The following is a 15799-nucleotide window of genomic DNA, read 5'->3' as shown; positions in this document are numbered from 1 at the left end:
GGGCTGGCAAATGCTAATTCTCACAATGCCATTTAAGGGCAAAAATTTATTCATCCCAGAAGGTCCAGTGGTTCCTTTCTGGTATACATTAGTGTATACCAACATTCAGCTAATTTTAAAAAATTGTGGGAAATTTTCACTCATATTAATGGGAAAAAGTCTAGCTATTTAATCAAAAAGCGCAATTCAACAAGTGAGTAAACACAAGTCAGCAAAATAAGTTACCCCCAGAGCAGTGACAGGACAATGTCAATGGAAGAACCTCTTGAAGATGGCGGAACAGCTGAAGAGAGGATGCTATTTGAGAAATGACAAACTAGTCTACCTCTAACTTATTTTTCACTTGGGCTTTTTAAAGCTAAACGATGCCTCACCTCAACTTTGACCTTAAAGCTGATCAAGAAGTATTAACACTTGTTCATCTCTCTGGCACAAAAATGCCATGTTTTCATTCTTATCCTTACGTTATAGGACAAATAGAAGTTGTATATACAGTGCAACGGTTAAGAGCTCAAGCTCTAAATCCTTTTCCCTGGGTCCACACCCAGTCATGTGAAATTAGGCAAAGTATTGTCTCTATGTCTCAACTTCCTCACCTGTTAAGATGGGTGAAAATGCCATCAACTTCAGAGGGCTGTTGTAAAGATTATGTGAAATAAGTGTGAGGCATGCCTGGCACACAGCAAGCATTAAGTGTTTGCTATTATTATTGTTGTTGTCTATGACTATTAAAACATTTTCTAAGGAAAAAAGCATCATTCCAGAGAAACAGAAGGCCTGGATTCTGGGCCTGACTCAGTCCTTAAAACTAAGAAAGGACTATCAGCAAGGGATATTCTTGGGCTCAGCATCAAGACCTGTGAAATAAGAGCGATGCTAGATGATCTCCCAAACTTTGCAAAAGGATAAGTAATGGAATAAATTAGTAAAGTACTGTGCCATGACCAGGGACCACAGCTACAAAGAGAGTAACTCTACAGTACATGCAAGAACAAAAGAGAAAAAAGCAGAGCAGAAAAGAAAGTCCTAGAGCAGCTTCCTAAAATAGGTTGTAGGTCCAGAACTGATATCAGAAAAAGTTGTTAATAAAAAAAATAAAACAAAATCCAAATACTATCAGAGGTAAAGCCTGAGGAAAAAACTCAGATTGTATTACAAAAAAAAAAAAAAAAAAGCCTGCCCAACTGTAGAACTCGCTGTCAGAGAGAGAGGAAAGGAACAAGGGTTGGTGCTCAGAGAGAAATTCATTTTGGAAATGGGTGATCAAAAACTGCCCTGGCCTGTCTCGTTTACTATTGGATCCCCCAACGTATACTACAGCTTCCTGTATGTAGAAGGTACCAAATTCATCCCTGATAAAAGAATAAATGAACATTATGTATGAGAAGGGAGAGAGTCAAGCGCTGAACAGTCCAAAGGATGGGCGCGGGGTGGGCGGGGAAGGACGGGGCACTGGGGTCAGAGGGAAGTGAGGTTGGAGTCGGCGAAGTCCAGGATCTGGGGGTGGCCCAGGGTGGTCACCTGCGACGTCGGGTGGCGGTAACCCCGGGTGGTAGTGCTGCCAGAGCCCCTGCAGGAAGGCGGCGCCGCTGTCCACGCAGCGGTGCTTGGAGCTGGTGACTAGCTGCAGGCGGCCGTAGTTCTCCTGGCTGAAGAGCGCTGGGAAAAGGGAGGCTAGGCGCAGGGCCAGCTGTCGCATGTCCTGCCGCCCCTTCTCCACCAGCTGCCCGTCCATCCAGTCCGCGTACCACAGCGGCCAGTCGGCCAGCGCGGCGCCCAGGTCTCCGCGGCCGGCAGCGCGGGTCCGGTCATCTTTGGCCCCGCGGGCCTGCAGCAGCCCGTGCAGCTGCCGCAGCTTGCGAATCTGTTTGGTCGTCGGGTAGCGGGTGCCATGGCGGATGAGGGCGACCAGTTGCACTGGGGTGCAGGTCTCCTCTAACAACTCCGGGTCCCGCCGCGGCGCTTCAGGGTCCGGCAGTAGCCCGGGGTTGGCATCCTCGTAGCGAGTCTTGGTGCCGAAGTAGGGGCTGAGCGCGGAGACCACACTGTCCTCCGGCTCCAGGAGGGAGCAGCGAGAGAGCGACGAGACTAACGCCACAGCCAGGGCCGCGACGGGCGTTGCGGAGACCCTGACGAGGCTGCACGGGCAGCGGGGCATGGTGCGCTGCGACCCGCGGAGGGTGACGTACCGGCTGGGTCGCCGACTTCCGGCTCCGGTGGGCAGGGGGCGGGCCTGAAGGGCGCTTCCGGCCGCTGCCCCCGGATTCACTGAGTTTTCGGCACTCCGACTCTTAAAAGAGGTAGACGTGGGTGGTCGACCACCGGGAGGACAAGCGGGATGCAGTGAGGAGTCCAGTGGACCCGTGGCTCAGGTGAAGCCGGCAGAACTCTCCGAGGAGTTTCGGAGACCTGTGGCTAAGGTGGAGCCTGCATCTCCTGGCCCTGGAATGTGGGCGAGTTTCTTCATAGCTGGCGCCTCAGGGACTGACTCAAAGATTCCCCCGCTGTTTCCATTCTCTTGGTTGTGAATGAAGCCGGATTCAGGCTTCGTCTGCCAAAGCTGCCAAAACAGGACACGTTTTAACGGCTAGCTCTTGTGTCATCATTCTTGACATTGTACTGTTTTTCAAAATGTAGTTTGAACCAGCTGCATCAAATCCGCCTAAAGCCTTTGATGAAAATGTAGATTCGTGGATCCTGCCCCAGCGTACCTCCTAAGTCCAAGGTTTTCCCGCATTTGAGTTTCCCTTTTACAGCAGGCAGAGAAGAACCTGGAAAGAGGCTCAGTTCTCCTGAAAATTCCTGAACCTTTGGTATTTTCTTTTTTTTTTTTTTTAATTTTTATTAGTTGGAGGCTAATTACTTTACATCATTACAGTAGTTTTTGTTATACATTGATATGAATTAGCCATGGATTTACATGTAAATCCATGGTATTTTCTTGACATGGAGCGGCAAAGCTGACATCAGCGAGACAGCATCCCAGAAGTACTTGATACCGAAGATTTAGCTAGTAGAGACAACAATCCTGATCACTCGGACGCGTTGAGTCATGGTCCAACAGATAAGTATGGGCTAATCTTTGTGAAGCAGACGAGGTCTGTATTTACCGCCACTTTGAGTCCAGACTCTCCTCCCACATAATTACATACTCAAATCAACCCCTAGGTTTTTTGTAGGTTATTGCTCAGAATCTCATTCCAAAAATCATAAATCTGAACAGTACCTTGGTTTCTCCACTTGTTAGTCTCTCTGTCGTGTCTGACTCTGCAATCCCATGGTCTGTAGCCTACCAGGCTCCTCTGTTCATGGAATTTTCCAGGCAAGACTATTGGAGTGGGTTGCCATTTCCTTCTCCAGAGGATCTTGCCAGGGATCAAACCCGGATCTCTTGCATTGCAGGCAGATTCTTTACCATCTGAGCCACCAGACCCTGTCCTTTTCCACTTGAATCCTAATTTTAATGCCAGCTAGGGAAGAGTATTAAATTATGTATGCATGCTCAGTTGCTTCAGTCATGTCTGACTGTTCACGCCTCTGTGGACTGCAGCCTGCCAGGTTCCTCAGTCGATGGGATTCTCCAGGCAAGAATACTGGAGTGAGTTGCCATGTGCTTCTCCAGGGGGTCTTCCTGACCCAGGGTTTGAACCCGTGTCTTCAGCTTTGCAGGCGGATTCTTTAGTGACTGAGTCACCAGGGAAGCCCAAAGAAGTCATGAGGGTTAGTTGCTCAATCGTGTCTGACTGTTAGCGACTGCATGGACTGCAGCCCACCAGCCTCCTCTGTCCATGGGATTCTCCAAGCAAGAATACTGGAGTGGGTTGCCATTCCCTTCTTCAGAGTAACTTCCCAAACCAGGGATCAAACCCAGGTCTCCCACATTACAGTAAAATTCTTTACTATCTGAGCTACCAGGGAATCCCATAGTGGTAAAATATATTTTTAAAACTGCAATCTGGAGAATATCCTGGTAGTCCAGTGATTAAGACTCCATACTTTCACTGCCGAGGGCCAGGGTTCAATCCCTGGTCTGAGAACTAAGATTCCCCAAGAAGTCATAGAATGATCCAAATAGGAGGAAGTTTGGGTTATATTTTTCTAAGTGTAGCTTTTCCTTCAAAGACACTTTTGGTAATTGCTCTTGGTAAGTCTACCTCTAGCTTTATTCTTTTTATCCATAAAAGTGCCCCTTCGGTCCAGAAACGTGTACCTGTGAATGTTAAGCAGTAAGGAAAATGGTGTAAAATCAAGAATAGATTCCAACTTGAATGCTTCACATTTTAAGAACCATAACAGGTAACCATTTTTAGAATATGTTCTTTTTTGTTATACCATGTTTTGGAATGTTAGTGCCTGAATATTTATGTCAGTGATATTTCACAGAGCTATGCTCAAATTAATTTTAACGAACATCTACTCTTTCTTTATGGACTTCCTTTTTTAAAGATTTTTTTATTGGTGTATAGTTGATTTACAGTGTTGTGTTAGTTTCAGGTGTATAGCAAAATGAATCAGTTATACATATATCTACTCTTTTAGATTCTTTTTCCATATAGGCCATTACAGAGTATTGAATAGAGTTTACTATGGTGTACAGTAGGTCCTTGTTAGTTATGGTTCATTAAGCAAACATTTGTGCCAGAGGTATCTCACTATGTTTTACTTAATACATACATGTATTTAATAATCACCTCAGGCTTCCCTGGTGGTCCAGTGGTTCAGAATCTGCCTGCCAATGCAGGGAACAGGGGTTCAATCCCTGTTCAGGGAAGACTTAACATGCTGCAGAGCAACTGAGCCTGTGCACCTGAGTCCTTGCTCTGCAAGGAGAAGCCACCGAAATGAAAAGCCCACACCCTCCGCAACTAGAGAAAGCCCAAGCGCAGCATTGAAGACCCAGTGCAACGATAAATAACTAAATAATGATCACGTCTCATGACCAATCTTTTGAGTCCTCAGGAGCTATGAAATTCTAACAGCATTGCTCCTTCCTAATGCAACAATCTTTAGAGAACTTGTTTAACTTCCAAAACACTAGATTTGCCCCTAGCTTGATTTTATTTTTCTTCCTCTAATTATTCATCTGTTCATTTATGCTGATTGTATAGTTACATAAACCAATTCCAATTATTTTTGATGTCAAGCCAGAATGGCAAATGATAAAATAGAATTAACTTCATGTTAATGTTTTTGCCTTCATGTTTTGGCTAGGAAAATCTAGCGTGAAGAGAACAGAAATTTCATAAGCTTTGTATCCAGACTCCAGCTCGGTGACTCATTAACCTTGGAAAATTACCTAAGTTCTCTGGGACTTGGTTTCCTTATCTGAAAATAGCAATATTAGAACCTACACTGCAGGAATTCTTTGAGAATAAGAGATGATTAAAGCCTCCAGACTGCTATGAATGATATTTTTACCATAAATAATGTTCAATGTTATTATTCCTGTGCTGAGATGCTTAGTTCTCTAGCAACTATGCAGTATAAATTTTCATCTTAAAGTGAATGACCTCCACAGACAAGACACACATCAAAGATCATTTCGTAACTTTTCTAAAAAAAGAAAATCCACTCACCTCACCTAAAGACTGGATGGTTTCCCTTCCCACATAAGAGGCTGTGGGCATAGCAGCAATGTATTTGACAAATTACCACAACACAAGAGATGAAATGGAAAATTCATGGTTCTGCTTCCTCGAGGAGATGGAAGAGGGTGGAACCAAGAACACAGACAGAAAATTCGATTTGGACCAAAAGGAGAGGAGACTTTTTATCTTCTGAGGGAAGATTGGAAGGATGGATACACAGTTGGATACATTTGTTAGTCTAGCAGCAGAGAATTCATGGATTTCAAGCCTGATGGTCTCACCTTCTTCAGTGACATAGGAGGCAAGATTGTCTGAAGAGATGGGGGAATGGGAATTAAGTCCCATGGAATGTGGAAATGGCTTAGGTTTGTAGTGAAGAGAAAAGGGGAAACAAGCAGAAGTTTGGGTTGTTAGCTCTGAGACAACCCAAATGAAAGACTTGAATTGTACATGGCTGTACAAAATCACTGCAGATGGTGACTACAACTGTGAAATTAAAAGACACTCCTTGGAAGGAAAGTTATGACCAACCTAGATAGCATATTAAAAAGCAGAGACATTACATTGCCAACAAAGGTGCATCTAGTCAGGCTATGGTTTTTCCAGTGGTCATGTATGGATGTGAGAGTTGGACTGTGAAGAAAGCTGAGCGACGAAAAATTGATGCTTTTGAACTGTGGTGTTGGAGAAGACTCTTGAGAGTCCCTTGGACTGCAAGGAGATCCAACCAGTCCATCCTGAAGGAGATCAGTCCTGGGTGTTCATTGGAAGGACTGATGCTGAAGCTGAAACTCCAATACTTTGGCCACCTCATGTGAAGAGTTGACATTGGAAAAGACCCTGATGCTGGGAGGGATTGGGGGCAGGAGGAGAAGGGGACGACAGAGGATGAGATGGCTGGATGGCATCACCGACTCAATGGACATGGGTTTGGGTAGACTCCGGGAGTTTGTGATGGACAGAGACGACTGGCGTGCTGCGATTCATGGGGTCTCAGAGTCGGACATGACTGAGCGACTAAACTGAACTGAATACAATTTTATCCAGAAGTGAACATTATCTGTTGTGTCAAGAGTGGAAAAAAAAAATACCCTGAATTCTATTGTTCTACATTATTCTAATTTGTCTTAAGTAGAACTTTTCTAATCAATCTACTACTTTAAAGAATAGGTTATTTTTGTCAGATTATACATAGGACTTTTAAAATAGTAAGTAATTCCACTCTTAAGATTACGTGATGACATATATTTAGTATTTTATATTACAGCTACCTACTATACTTTTAAAGAAGTTATTAAAATATTTTCCTGGTGGTCCAGTGTTTAAGATTCTGTGCTTCCAATGCAGGGGGTGAGGGCTTGATCCCTAGTTGGGGAACTAAGATTCCACATTCTCTAGGTGTAGCCCCTCCCAAAAAAGTCATGAAAGATGGCTCTCTGGTGAAGTAAGATTTATATCTCATAGGATTGTCCAGAAGATTAAATGAAACAGTTTACATAAATGCTTTATTAGTTCCTGGCCCCAAATAAGTATCAGTTACTTTTAGGAAACAAAATTAAAATATTTATTATTGCTTCTCCTTTAATCAAGTAAATTGACAAGTAGCCAGTTTTTCATAGATTTCTATTATCTCACAGCTACGTCAAGCAACTTACCTTGTGCCTTTGCCAAGAAAGTTTTGTCTCTAGTATCTCAGTGCACTTCTGTTTCATCTTTTCTTTGCCATTTATTAATTTGGTGCTTATTTGCTTTTTACTGCAAAAGAAGAGGCCAACAGAAGAAGTGTCCCTGCTTCAACCACAGTCCCTTCAACCTTGCTTAAATGTAGAGGCTGCAAGGATCACAAGCTCCACAGACTGCAGGATAGCTTTGCTCCAAAGGAGTTCATCGCCATATTGTTCTCCAGCATAGTAAAGCTAATGTGAGTTGTTTAAGTTGTTTCAACTGATGAATAGAACTTCACTGAACCACACAGCAATAATGGAGGTGACTTGCTGTTTTACTTTCTCTATTATACCCTGCTAAGGGAGTTATTTGGCAGTGACAAAGCTTCTCTTCTGGCATTCTGCTGTCAAAATCCTAGGACTTTGATGTTGGGAATTTTCCCCTCCCATCAAATACTGGTTCTGAATCCACAGAACTATTTGAGAAATCAGATACAAAACTATCGTAAGTTTAAATTGCCTATATTTTTCCTATGCTTTCCTACTCCCATTAATAGTGGGAACCTGTAGCTTTTCACTTTTTAGTCCTGTTCTGTAACAACTTTCAACATGCCAGAAGCATAATTCCCTCCAGAAGTCTCCTCCATCCAAAATATTGATATATTGCTTCCCAGGTGGCACCAGTGGTAAAGAACCTGCTTGCTAGTACAGGAGACAAAAGACAGTAGGTCAGGAAGATTTCCTGGAGGAGGGCATGGCCACCCACTCCAGTATTCTTGCCTGGAGAATCCCATGGACAGAGGAGCCTGGCAGGCTGTAGTCCATCGGGTCAAAAAGAGTCTGACATTCTTCTCCCTTATATTTTTTAAGAACAAGTACAGACAATAGCAATTGTATTTTAACGTTTTTTCTGAAATGTTAGTTTTCCAAAATGGTAAAATATTTTTGACCTGTGGGATCTTTTAAAAATTGGTCAGCTGACTTTGAAACCATGAGTTGTTTTTTTTTTTTTTTTTATCGTTCCAAACAGTGGGGAACTTCCAGAACAAAAGCTTATTAGTTCATCAGGAAGGCAGTTTTTTTACTTAGTCCATTAATGGCAATTTCATTTTTTTCTTACTAGCCCAGGTAGTAACCAGTCTTCTGTTAGTTCTTGTTCACTGTTTTGTTGTAGCATAAACTCATCTTGTTGTTTTGCTTATATTATATATCAGTAAATATTAAAACCCAGTTAATACTTAAGCTAGAAAAGCCATGTAGGCATCTCTGGATCCACACACTTGGTTGCAGCCACTTTAGTAAATAGGGTGGATCAAATGCCATTTGAAGCAACTATTATGGTTCCACAAACAACGCCTCTCATTATCCCACTTTGCTTTTCTTGTCTTACATCTTACACTGCATTGTAAGGCATATTATACTTCACTGATTCTGTACTCCAAGAGTAAGTAGTTGTTGCTAAATCATTCACTGGTTAATACCTTAGATGCAGGGGGTATGGTGAAACCTTTTTTGCTTCCCCAATATTTATTTCATATATTATATGAAGCATACTGTCAACAAATATTTGTTTTAAGGGTGTATGAATGAATAAATGAAAATAGAACAGGCAGTATGGGAAGCTAAAATAAGAATAGCTTTGCATTTGTTCAGTATAATTATTTCCCCAGCTATCCCCTGGCATATGAAGAACAATATTTATATCATGTTTGGGTGTGGAAATCAAGATGTTAGATGCTTTACCTAAAGTCATCCAACAAGCATTTGGTAGAACCAGTTCTAGAATGTGATTGATGGAAACAGAGCTATACTTAATGCCTATCATATTCCGGACAAAGAATAGTGACTGTGAAGAGTGTCGCTTGTAGCTGAGGCTAAAAAATAAATTTTACACATAGTATAATACTATAGTTGTTGGGCTTCCCTGGTGGCTCAGCAGTAAAGAAGCCACCTGCAATGCAGGAGACAGACTCCATCCCTGGGTCGGGAAGAGCCCCTGCAGAAGAAAATGGCAACCCATTCCCATATTCTTGTCTGGAAAATCCCATGGACAGAGGAGCCTGGTGGGCGACAGTCCATGGGGTCACAAGAGTCAAACACGACTTAGCAACTAAACCACCACCACTAGAGCAGTTACTATTGGCTAACTATGCAACATTTAGTCCCCATATTTTCTTGGAATCAATGTGCAGGTAGTTTCCTCTCAGGAAGCTTAAACTAGTGCCACCTCAGGGAAGAACATCCTGACTGGTTTAAACTAATCCTGGTAACTCTATTTTTCTTAATGGTTTTAGTTTAGGAAGAACATATGATTCAGTTCCAACCACTAAGATATGAAGGTCAGTATACTGGGAAGTTTCTGGGAAAGTTCTTTTGGGTCTAAGAAAGAATCAAATGATGGAGTGACAATCAGTCAATGGTCAATGGATTAGAGATTCTGTTGAATCAGAGGAATATTGCAGTTGGCACAGTAAAATATTCTGGAAGGAAAGAAAATGGTATTTAGTGAATGAAATGCTTAATGGATATTTTGGAGGTTGTACAGTAGTTGTTATTGATTAATTGAGACGTTTTAGAATATGAGATTAAGAAAGCTTAACCAAGGTAATTTATAGAATGCAAATCTTCTAGAAGTAAGGAGGTTAAAGAAAAATGAGAGGTCAAGAAATTTTGAATCAAAACTTTTGTTCCTGGTTCTAAATTCTGTTCCTGTTGGACTTAAGCCCCAGTAGCATCTCACCTTCCAGTAGCCTATGCACCTCACTGCCCACCTCACCCCTAAAAACCCCCACCTCACTCAGCAACAGTTCCATGAATGTTATTAAAGTATTTTACATAGACATTTTGTTTTTAATGGATGCCATTGAAGGTTGGAAAGGTGAAAAAGATCAGCAGCACAAAGATGTAAATAATTTTAAATGTAATCTAAAAAACCTTCATTCTTAAAATGAGAGAGATACACTCAAGGAAGAGGCAAATGCTGTGGACACTAGCATGTCTGAAGATAACTAGACCTGCTACATCATCTTGCTACCAGAAAGGAGCCAGCTTGAAAATAAAGCTAACGCAATGAGCTCACACAGAAGAAAATGAGAAGAACCTGTCTTAGACGGTGCTAATGAGCTGATGGATTAAACCTGGAGTATACTTACTATGAGCTTCTTGTCATCTAAGGTGATAAATGCCTTTACTGTTTAAACCAATGTTTCATTATTTTCTGTAGAAAGCCTCCTAATTGGGGTAAGTATTGATATTTATTCACCACACTTAACCATTTAGGATATCCTTTCATGCTTTTCTTGATTTCCCTTAAATCATCTACTGAGAATAACAGAAAATCATAGATGGTGATTTTCTGATTACAACCCATTAGATATGACCTTGGGTTTCTGAATGATCATAGTTAATAAAGCATAGGAAACACTGGGAAAATTAGGAAGTGAGTGGGTAGGATGAGATACCTGGTGATGGAGGTGATCCTGGTCAGGTAAAGTGAAATGTCAGCTAAGTGGGAGATGCAAATGAAAACAGAAAGAAGGCAACTATTCTTTTTTCTGGGTGGGAACGGGCAGTATTCAAATCTTTATTTTTTATTTTATGTTGGCATATAGTTGGTTTACAATGTTGTGTTAGTTTCACGTGTACAGCAAAGTGAATCAGTTATACATATATTTATTCTTTTCAGACTTCTTTCCCATATAGATTATTACATAATATTGAGTAGAATTCCCTGTGCTGTACAGTAGGTCCTTGTTGATTTTCTTTTTTATACATATTTGTGCATGTGTATTAATCCCAAGCTCCTAATTTATCCCTTGCCCTACGTTTCCTGCTTTGGTAACCATAAGTCTGTTTTTGAAGTCAGTGAGTCTTTCTGTTTTGCAAATAAGTTCATTTGTATCATTTATTTTAGATTTCACATATAAGCAACATCATATGATATTTGTCTTTCTATTTCTGACTTACTTCACTTAGTATAATAATCTCTAGGTCCATCCATGTTGCTGCAAATGACATTATTTCATTCTTCTCTGTGACTTAGTAATATTCCATCATATGTGTGTACCACATCTTGTTTATTCAGTCCTCTGTCAATGGACATTTAGTTTGCCTCCATATCCGAGCTATTGTAAATAGTGCTACAATGAACATTAAGGTGCGTATATCTTTTTGAATTATGGTATTCTCCAGATATATGCTCAGGAGTGGGATCACTGGAACCTATGGTAGCTCTATTTTTAGCTTTTTAAGGAACCTCCATACAGTCCTCCGTAGTGGCTGTATGAATTTACATTTCCAACAACAGTGTAGGTTTCCTTTCTTCCACATCGTCTCCAGCATTAATTGTTTGTAGATTTTTTTGATAATGGTAGTTCTGACTGATATGAGGTAATACTTCATTATAGTTTGGATTTGTATTTTTATAATAAGTAGTGAGAAGAAAATGACAACCCACTGGAGAAAGAAATGGTAATCCACTCAAGTATTCTTGCCTGGGAAATCCCATGATTGGAGAAGCCTGGCAGGCTACAGTCCATGAGGTTGGAGAGAGTAAGACACGACTTAGAGAATATAGAATAACAATAATAAGTGATTTTTGAGCATCTTTTCATGTGATTTTTGGCCATCTATATGTCTTCTTTGGAGAAATGTCTGTTTAGGTCTTCTGCCAATTTTTTGATTGGGTTATTTTTTTTATATTGAACTGCATGAACTGTTTGTATATTTTGGAGATTAATCCCCTTGTCAGTTGCTTCATTTGCAAATATTTTCTCCCATTCTAACAGTTGTCTTTTTGTTTCATTTATGATTTCCTTTGCTATGCAAAGAAAAAGTTTAGTTGTCCCATTTGCTTATTTTTGTTTTTATTTTCATTACTCTAGGAGTAATAGATCAAAAAAGATCTTGTTGTGGTTTATGTCAGAGAGTTTTCTGCCTATGTTTTCCTCTAAGAGTTTTATAGTGTTCAGCCTTACATTTAAGTCTTTAATCCATTTTGGGTTTAGTTTTGTGTATGGTGTTAGAGAATTTTCTAATTTCATTCTTTTACATGTAGCTGTCCAATTTTCCCAGCATCACTTATTGAAGAGACTATCTTTTCACCATTGTATATTCTTGCCTTTTTGGTCATAGATGAATTAATCATAGGTGTATGGCTTTATTTCTGGACTCTCTAACCTGTCCCATTGATATCTATTTCTGGTGTTTTTCTTTTTTCTGGTGCCAGTACCATACTCTTTTAATTACTATAACTTTGTAGTATAGTCTGAAACCAGGGAGCCTGATTGCTCCAGCATTGTTTTTCTTTCTTGAGATTGCTTTGGCTATTCATGTTTCTGTACAAATTTTTTAGTTTTTATTCTAGTTCTGTACAAATTCCATTGGTAATTTGATAGGGATTGCTTTAAATCTGTACATTGCCTTGGGTAGTATAGTCATTTTGACACTATTGATTCTGCCAGTTCAAGAATATGGTATATCTTCCCATCTGTTTGTGTCATCTTTGATTTCTTTCATCAGTATCTTATAGTTTTCAGAGTACAGATCTTTTGCCTTTTTAGATAGGTTTCTTCCTAGGTATTTTATGCTTTTTGATTCAATGGTAAATGAGATTGTTTCCTTAATTTCCTTGTCTGATCTTTCATTGTAGTGTATAAGGAATACAAGGGATTTCTGTGTATTAATTTTGTATCCTGCAACTTTACTGAATTTATTGACTACCTTTGATAGTTTTCTGTTAGCATTTAGGATTTTCTATGTAAAGTAGCATGTCTTAAGCAAACGATTTTACTTCTTTTCTAATTTAGATCCCTTTTATTTCTTTTTCTTTTCTGATTTCTTTGACTGGGAGTTCCAAAACTATGTTGAATAAAAGTGGTGAGAATGGAAATCCTTGTCTTGTTCTTGATCTTAGATGAAATGCTTTCAGCTTTTCACTGTTAAAAACGATATTAACTGTGGGTTTGTCATACATGGCAGAAGGTGACTATTCTGAGTAGAGCCAGTCTTAGGGACATAGGAGCCATATGTTTGGGGGAGAGTTGTGAAACCTATATTATAGTAGTGGCATCAACCCATGTTCTTCTCTCCAGGGAGAAGTCAATGTTCATGGGACATGAGAGTCCTTGCCATGCTTATTTTCTTCAGAAACAGACCAAGTTCTGATGTGTCTCATGATAACATGATGGTCTAAAAATGAGAGCCTTGATTTTAGTTTTTCCTGTAAACATCCCAGAGGCCCATGGTACTACTTTCTTCCAGCCTGGCACAAGTCTCAGAAACTAGAAGATAGCCTTGACATTCAAAGTATGGTAGTTTTCCCTCCTGACCTTTGACCTTTTCTAAATATAGTACCTTCATAATGACATAGTAATATTCTTCTGCAAATTATATAAGAGCTGTTCACATGGATTTGAACAGTAAATCTAAGAAATAGGTTGCTCTTTACATGATGACTCAGAGGTTATTATTTATTCTTGCATTTTAGGCATTTTAGAAAAAAATAATTCCTGAGTATATTATATTCAATTGAATTTGAAGCCATAAAGAGGAAAGAAATAATAAGAACTTGAGTAGAAATAGATGAAATGGAGACTAGAAAAGCAATAGAGAGGCTCAATGAAGCCAAAAACTGATTCTTTAAAAAAAAAAAAACAAAAATTGACCAATCTAAAGATTAAGAAAAAATAGAAAATATTCAAATTCTAAAATCAGAAATTAAATAGGGAACATTATCACTGACTTTACAGGAATAAAAAGTATTGCAACAAACATGGGAGTGGGTAGCCAATCCCTTCTCCAGGGGATCTTCCCAACCCGGGGATTGAACCCGAGTCTCCCACAATGCAGGTATATTCTTTATCATCTGAGACACCAGGGAAGCCCCTGTAACAAACACACAAACTACCAAAACTAACTAAAGAAGAAATGGAAAATCTGAATAGACCTATAATAAATAAGGAGATTGGACTAGCAGTTGGAAATCTCACAACACAGAAAAGCCTAGGACCACATAAACGCATTGGTGAATTCTACAAACATTTAAAGGATTAACATAATTACTTCTCAAACTCTTCCAATATTTAGAAGAGGAAATAATACTTCCTAACTCGTTTTATGAAGCTATCATTATCCTGATACTAAAGCTAGTCAAAAAGACACTACAAGAGAACTATGGGCCAATATTCCTTGTGAATGTAGATCCAAAATTCTTCAATAAAATGCTAGCAAATAGAATTCAGCAGCATGTTAAAACGATCACACACCATGACCAAGGGGGATTTATCCCAGAAATGCAAATGTAGTTCAACATAAAAAGGTCAATCAGTATAATTCACCACATTAATAGAATAAAGGAGGAGAATCGTATGTCCACCTCAATTGAGGTTGAAAAAGCATTGACAAAATCCAACATTTCTTCATGATAAAAACCCTCATTAAACTAGGGGTAGAAGGGAACTGTCTCTACATGATAAAGGCTATATATAACGAACTCCCAGGTAACATCATCCTCAAGGGAAAAAGACTGAAAACTGTTCTGCTAAAATCTGTGCTTGGTGTTTGAAAGTCAAACATTCAGAAATTTTAAATGTTCTTGAAGAAGAATATATTTTCTTAAAGTTTCTAGAGGGGAAAATGTTCTCCTCTGTATTAAAACTTGATGGACTTCCCTGGTGATCCAGTGGTTAAGAATCCTTCTGGGCGGAGAAGCTAAGATGGTGGAGGAATAGAACAGGGAGACCACTTTCTCCCCTACAAGTTCATCGAAAAAACACTTGACCGCTGAGCAAACTTAACAAAACAACTGCTGACTGCTAGCAGAAGACATCAGGCGTCCAGAAAAGCAGCCCATTGTCTTCAAAAGGAGGTAGGACAAAATATAAAAGATAAAAAGACAAAAGAGCTAGGGACGGAGACCCGTCCCAGGAAGGGAGTCGTAATAGAGGAAGTTTCTCTCACCAGGAAACCCTCTCACTGGCGGGTCTGGGGGAAGTTTTCGAATCTCAGAGGGCAACCTAACTGGGAGGAAAAATAAATAAAACCCACAGATTACATGCCTAAAAGCAACTCCCAGCAGAAAAGTACCCCAGATGCACGCATTAGCCACCAGCAAGTGGGGGTGGAACGGAGAGGAGCGGGTGGCATTGCTTAGGGCAAGGACCAGGCCGAATGCCCTGAGGGCAATCAGAGGGAGCTAACAAGAGAAAGCAACTTAAACTGTGGGATAGCAAGAGAGAGAGAGAAAATTAACTGGCCCGAACACACTGCGGGCCGGTCGCAGAACAAAGGAAGAACTGAGTGATCCCAGAAAAGAGCTAACCGGCTGCAGACTGGCCCATCCCCCACTGGAGGCAGGAGGCAGGGGGGAGGGTAAAGGGGGAAACTCGGCCCCAGAGATGGCACCCCCTACCAAACTGCAAACAGGCTTCCAGTTTCTAACCAAAGACTTCCTGAGATTCTGGATGGTTGACATCCGCTGGGAGGGTCGCGGCTAGAAACCAGCTCCCGAGAACAGAGGCGAGGTGCACCGCAGCGGCACACGCGGAA

General features: G+C 40.5%; 1 protein-coding gene and 1 long non-coding RNA gene across 3 annotated transcripts in view; one reads left to right on the top strand and one right to left on the bottom strand.

The window, feature by feature from the left end:
* The window catches only part of MINPP1 (multiple inositol-polyphosphate phosphatase 1), a 34497-nt gene extending 32148 nt beyond the window's left edge, over window positions 1-2349 (bottom strand). The window contains exon 1 of one of the 2 annotated variants that reach the window (XM_020884017.2): window positions 1522-2349. In XM_020884017.2, coding sequence (XP_020739676.1) covers window positions 1522-2158 — 637 coding nt within the window. In that variant the 5' untranslated portion in view covers window positions 2159-2349. The remainder of the gene's footprint in view (window positions 1-1521) is intronic. The other variant, XM_020884016.2, reaches the window with a different exon arrangement.
* Window positions 2245-15483, top strand: LOC139036026 (uncharacterized). Its single transcript, XR_011488711.1, has 2 exons — window positions 2245-4296; window positions 5212-15483. It is a non-coding gene; the product is annotated as an uncharacterized lncRNA (long non-coding RNA).
* Window positions 15484-15799: the final 316 nt, after the last annotated feature.

Source organism: Odocoileus virginianus, chromosome 7 (genome assembly GCF_023699985.2).
Source record: "Odocoileus virginianus isolate 20LAN1187 ecotype Illinois chromosome 7, Ovbor_1.2, whole genome shotgun sequence".
NCBI lineage: Eukaryota > Metazoa > Chordata > Mammalia > Artiodactyla > Cervidae > Odocoileus > Odocoileus virginianus.
Note: the sequence above shows the minus strand (reverse complement) of the source record. Positions and strands in the feature narration are given on the sequence as shown.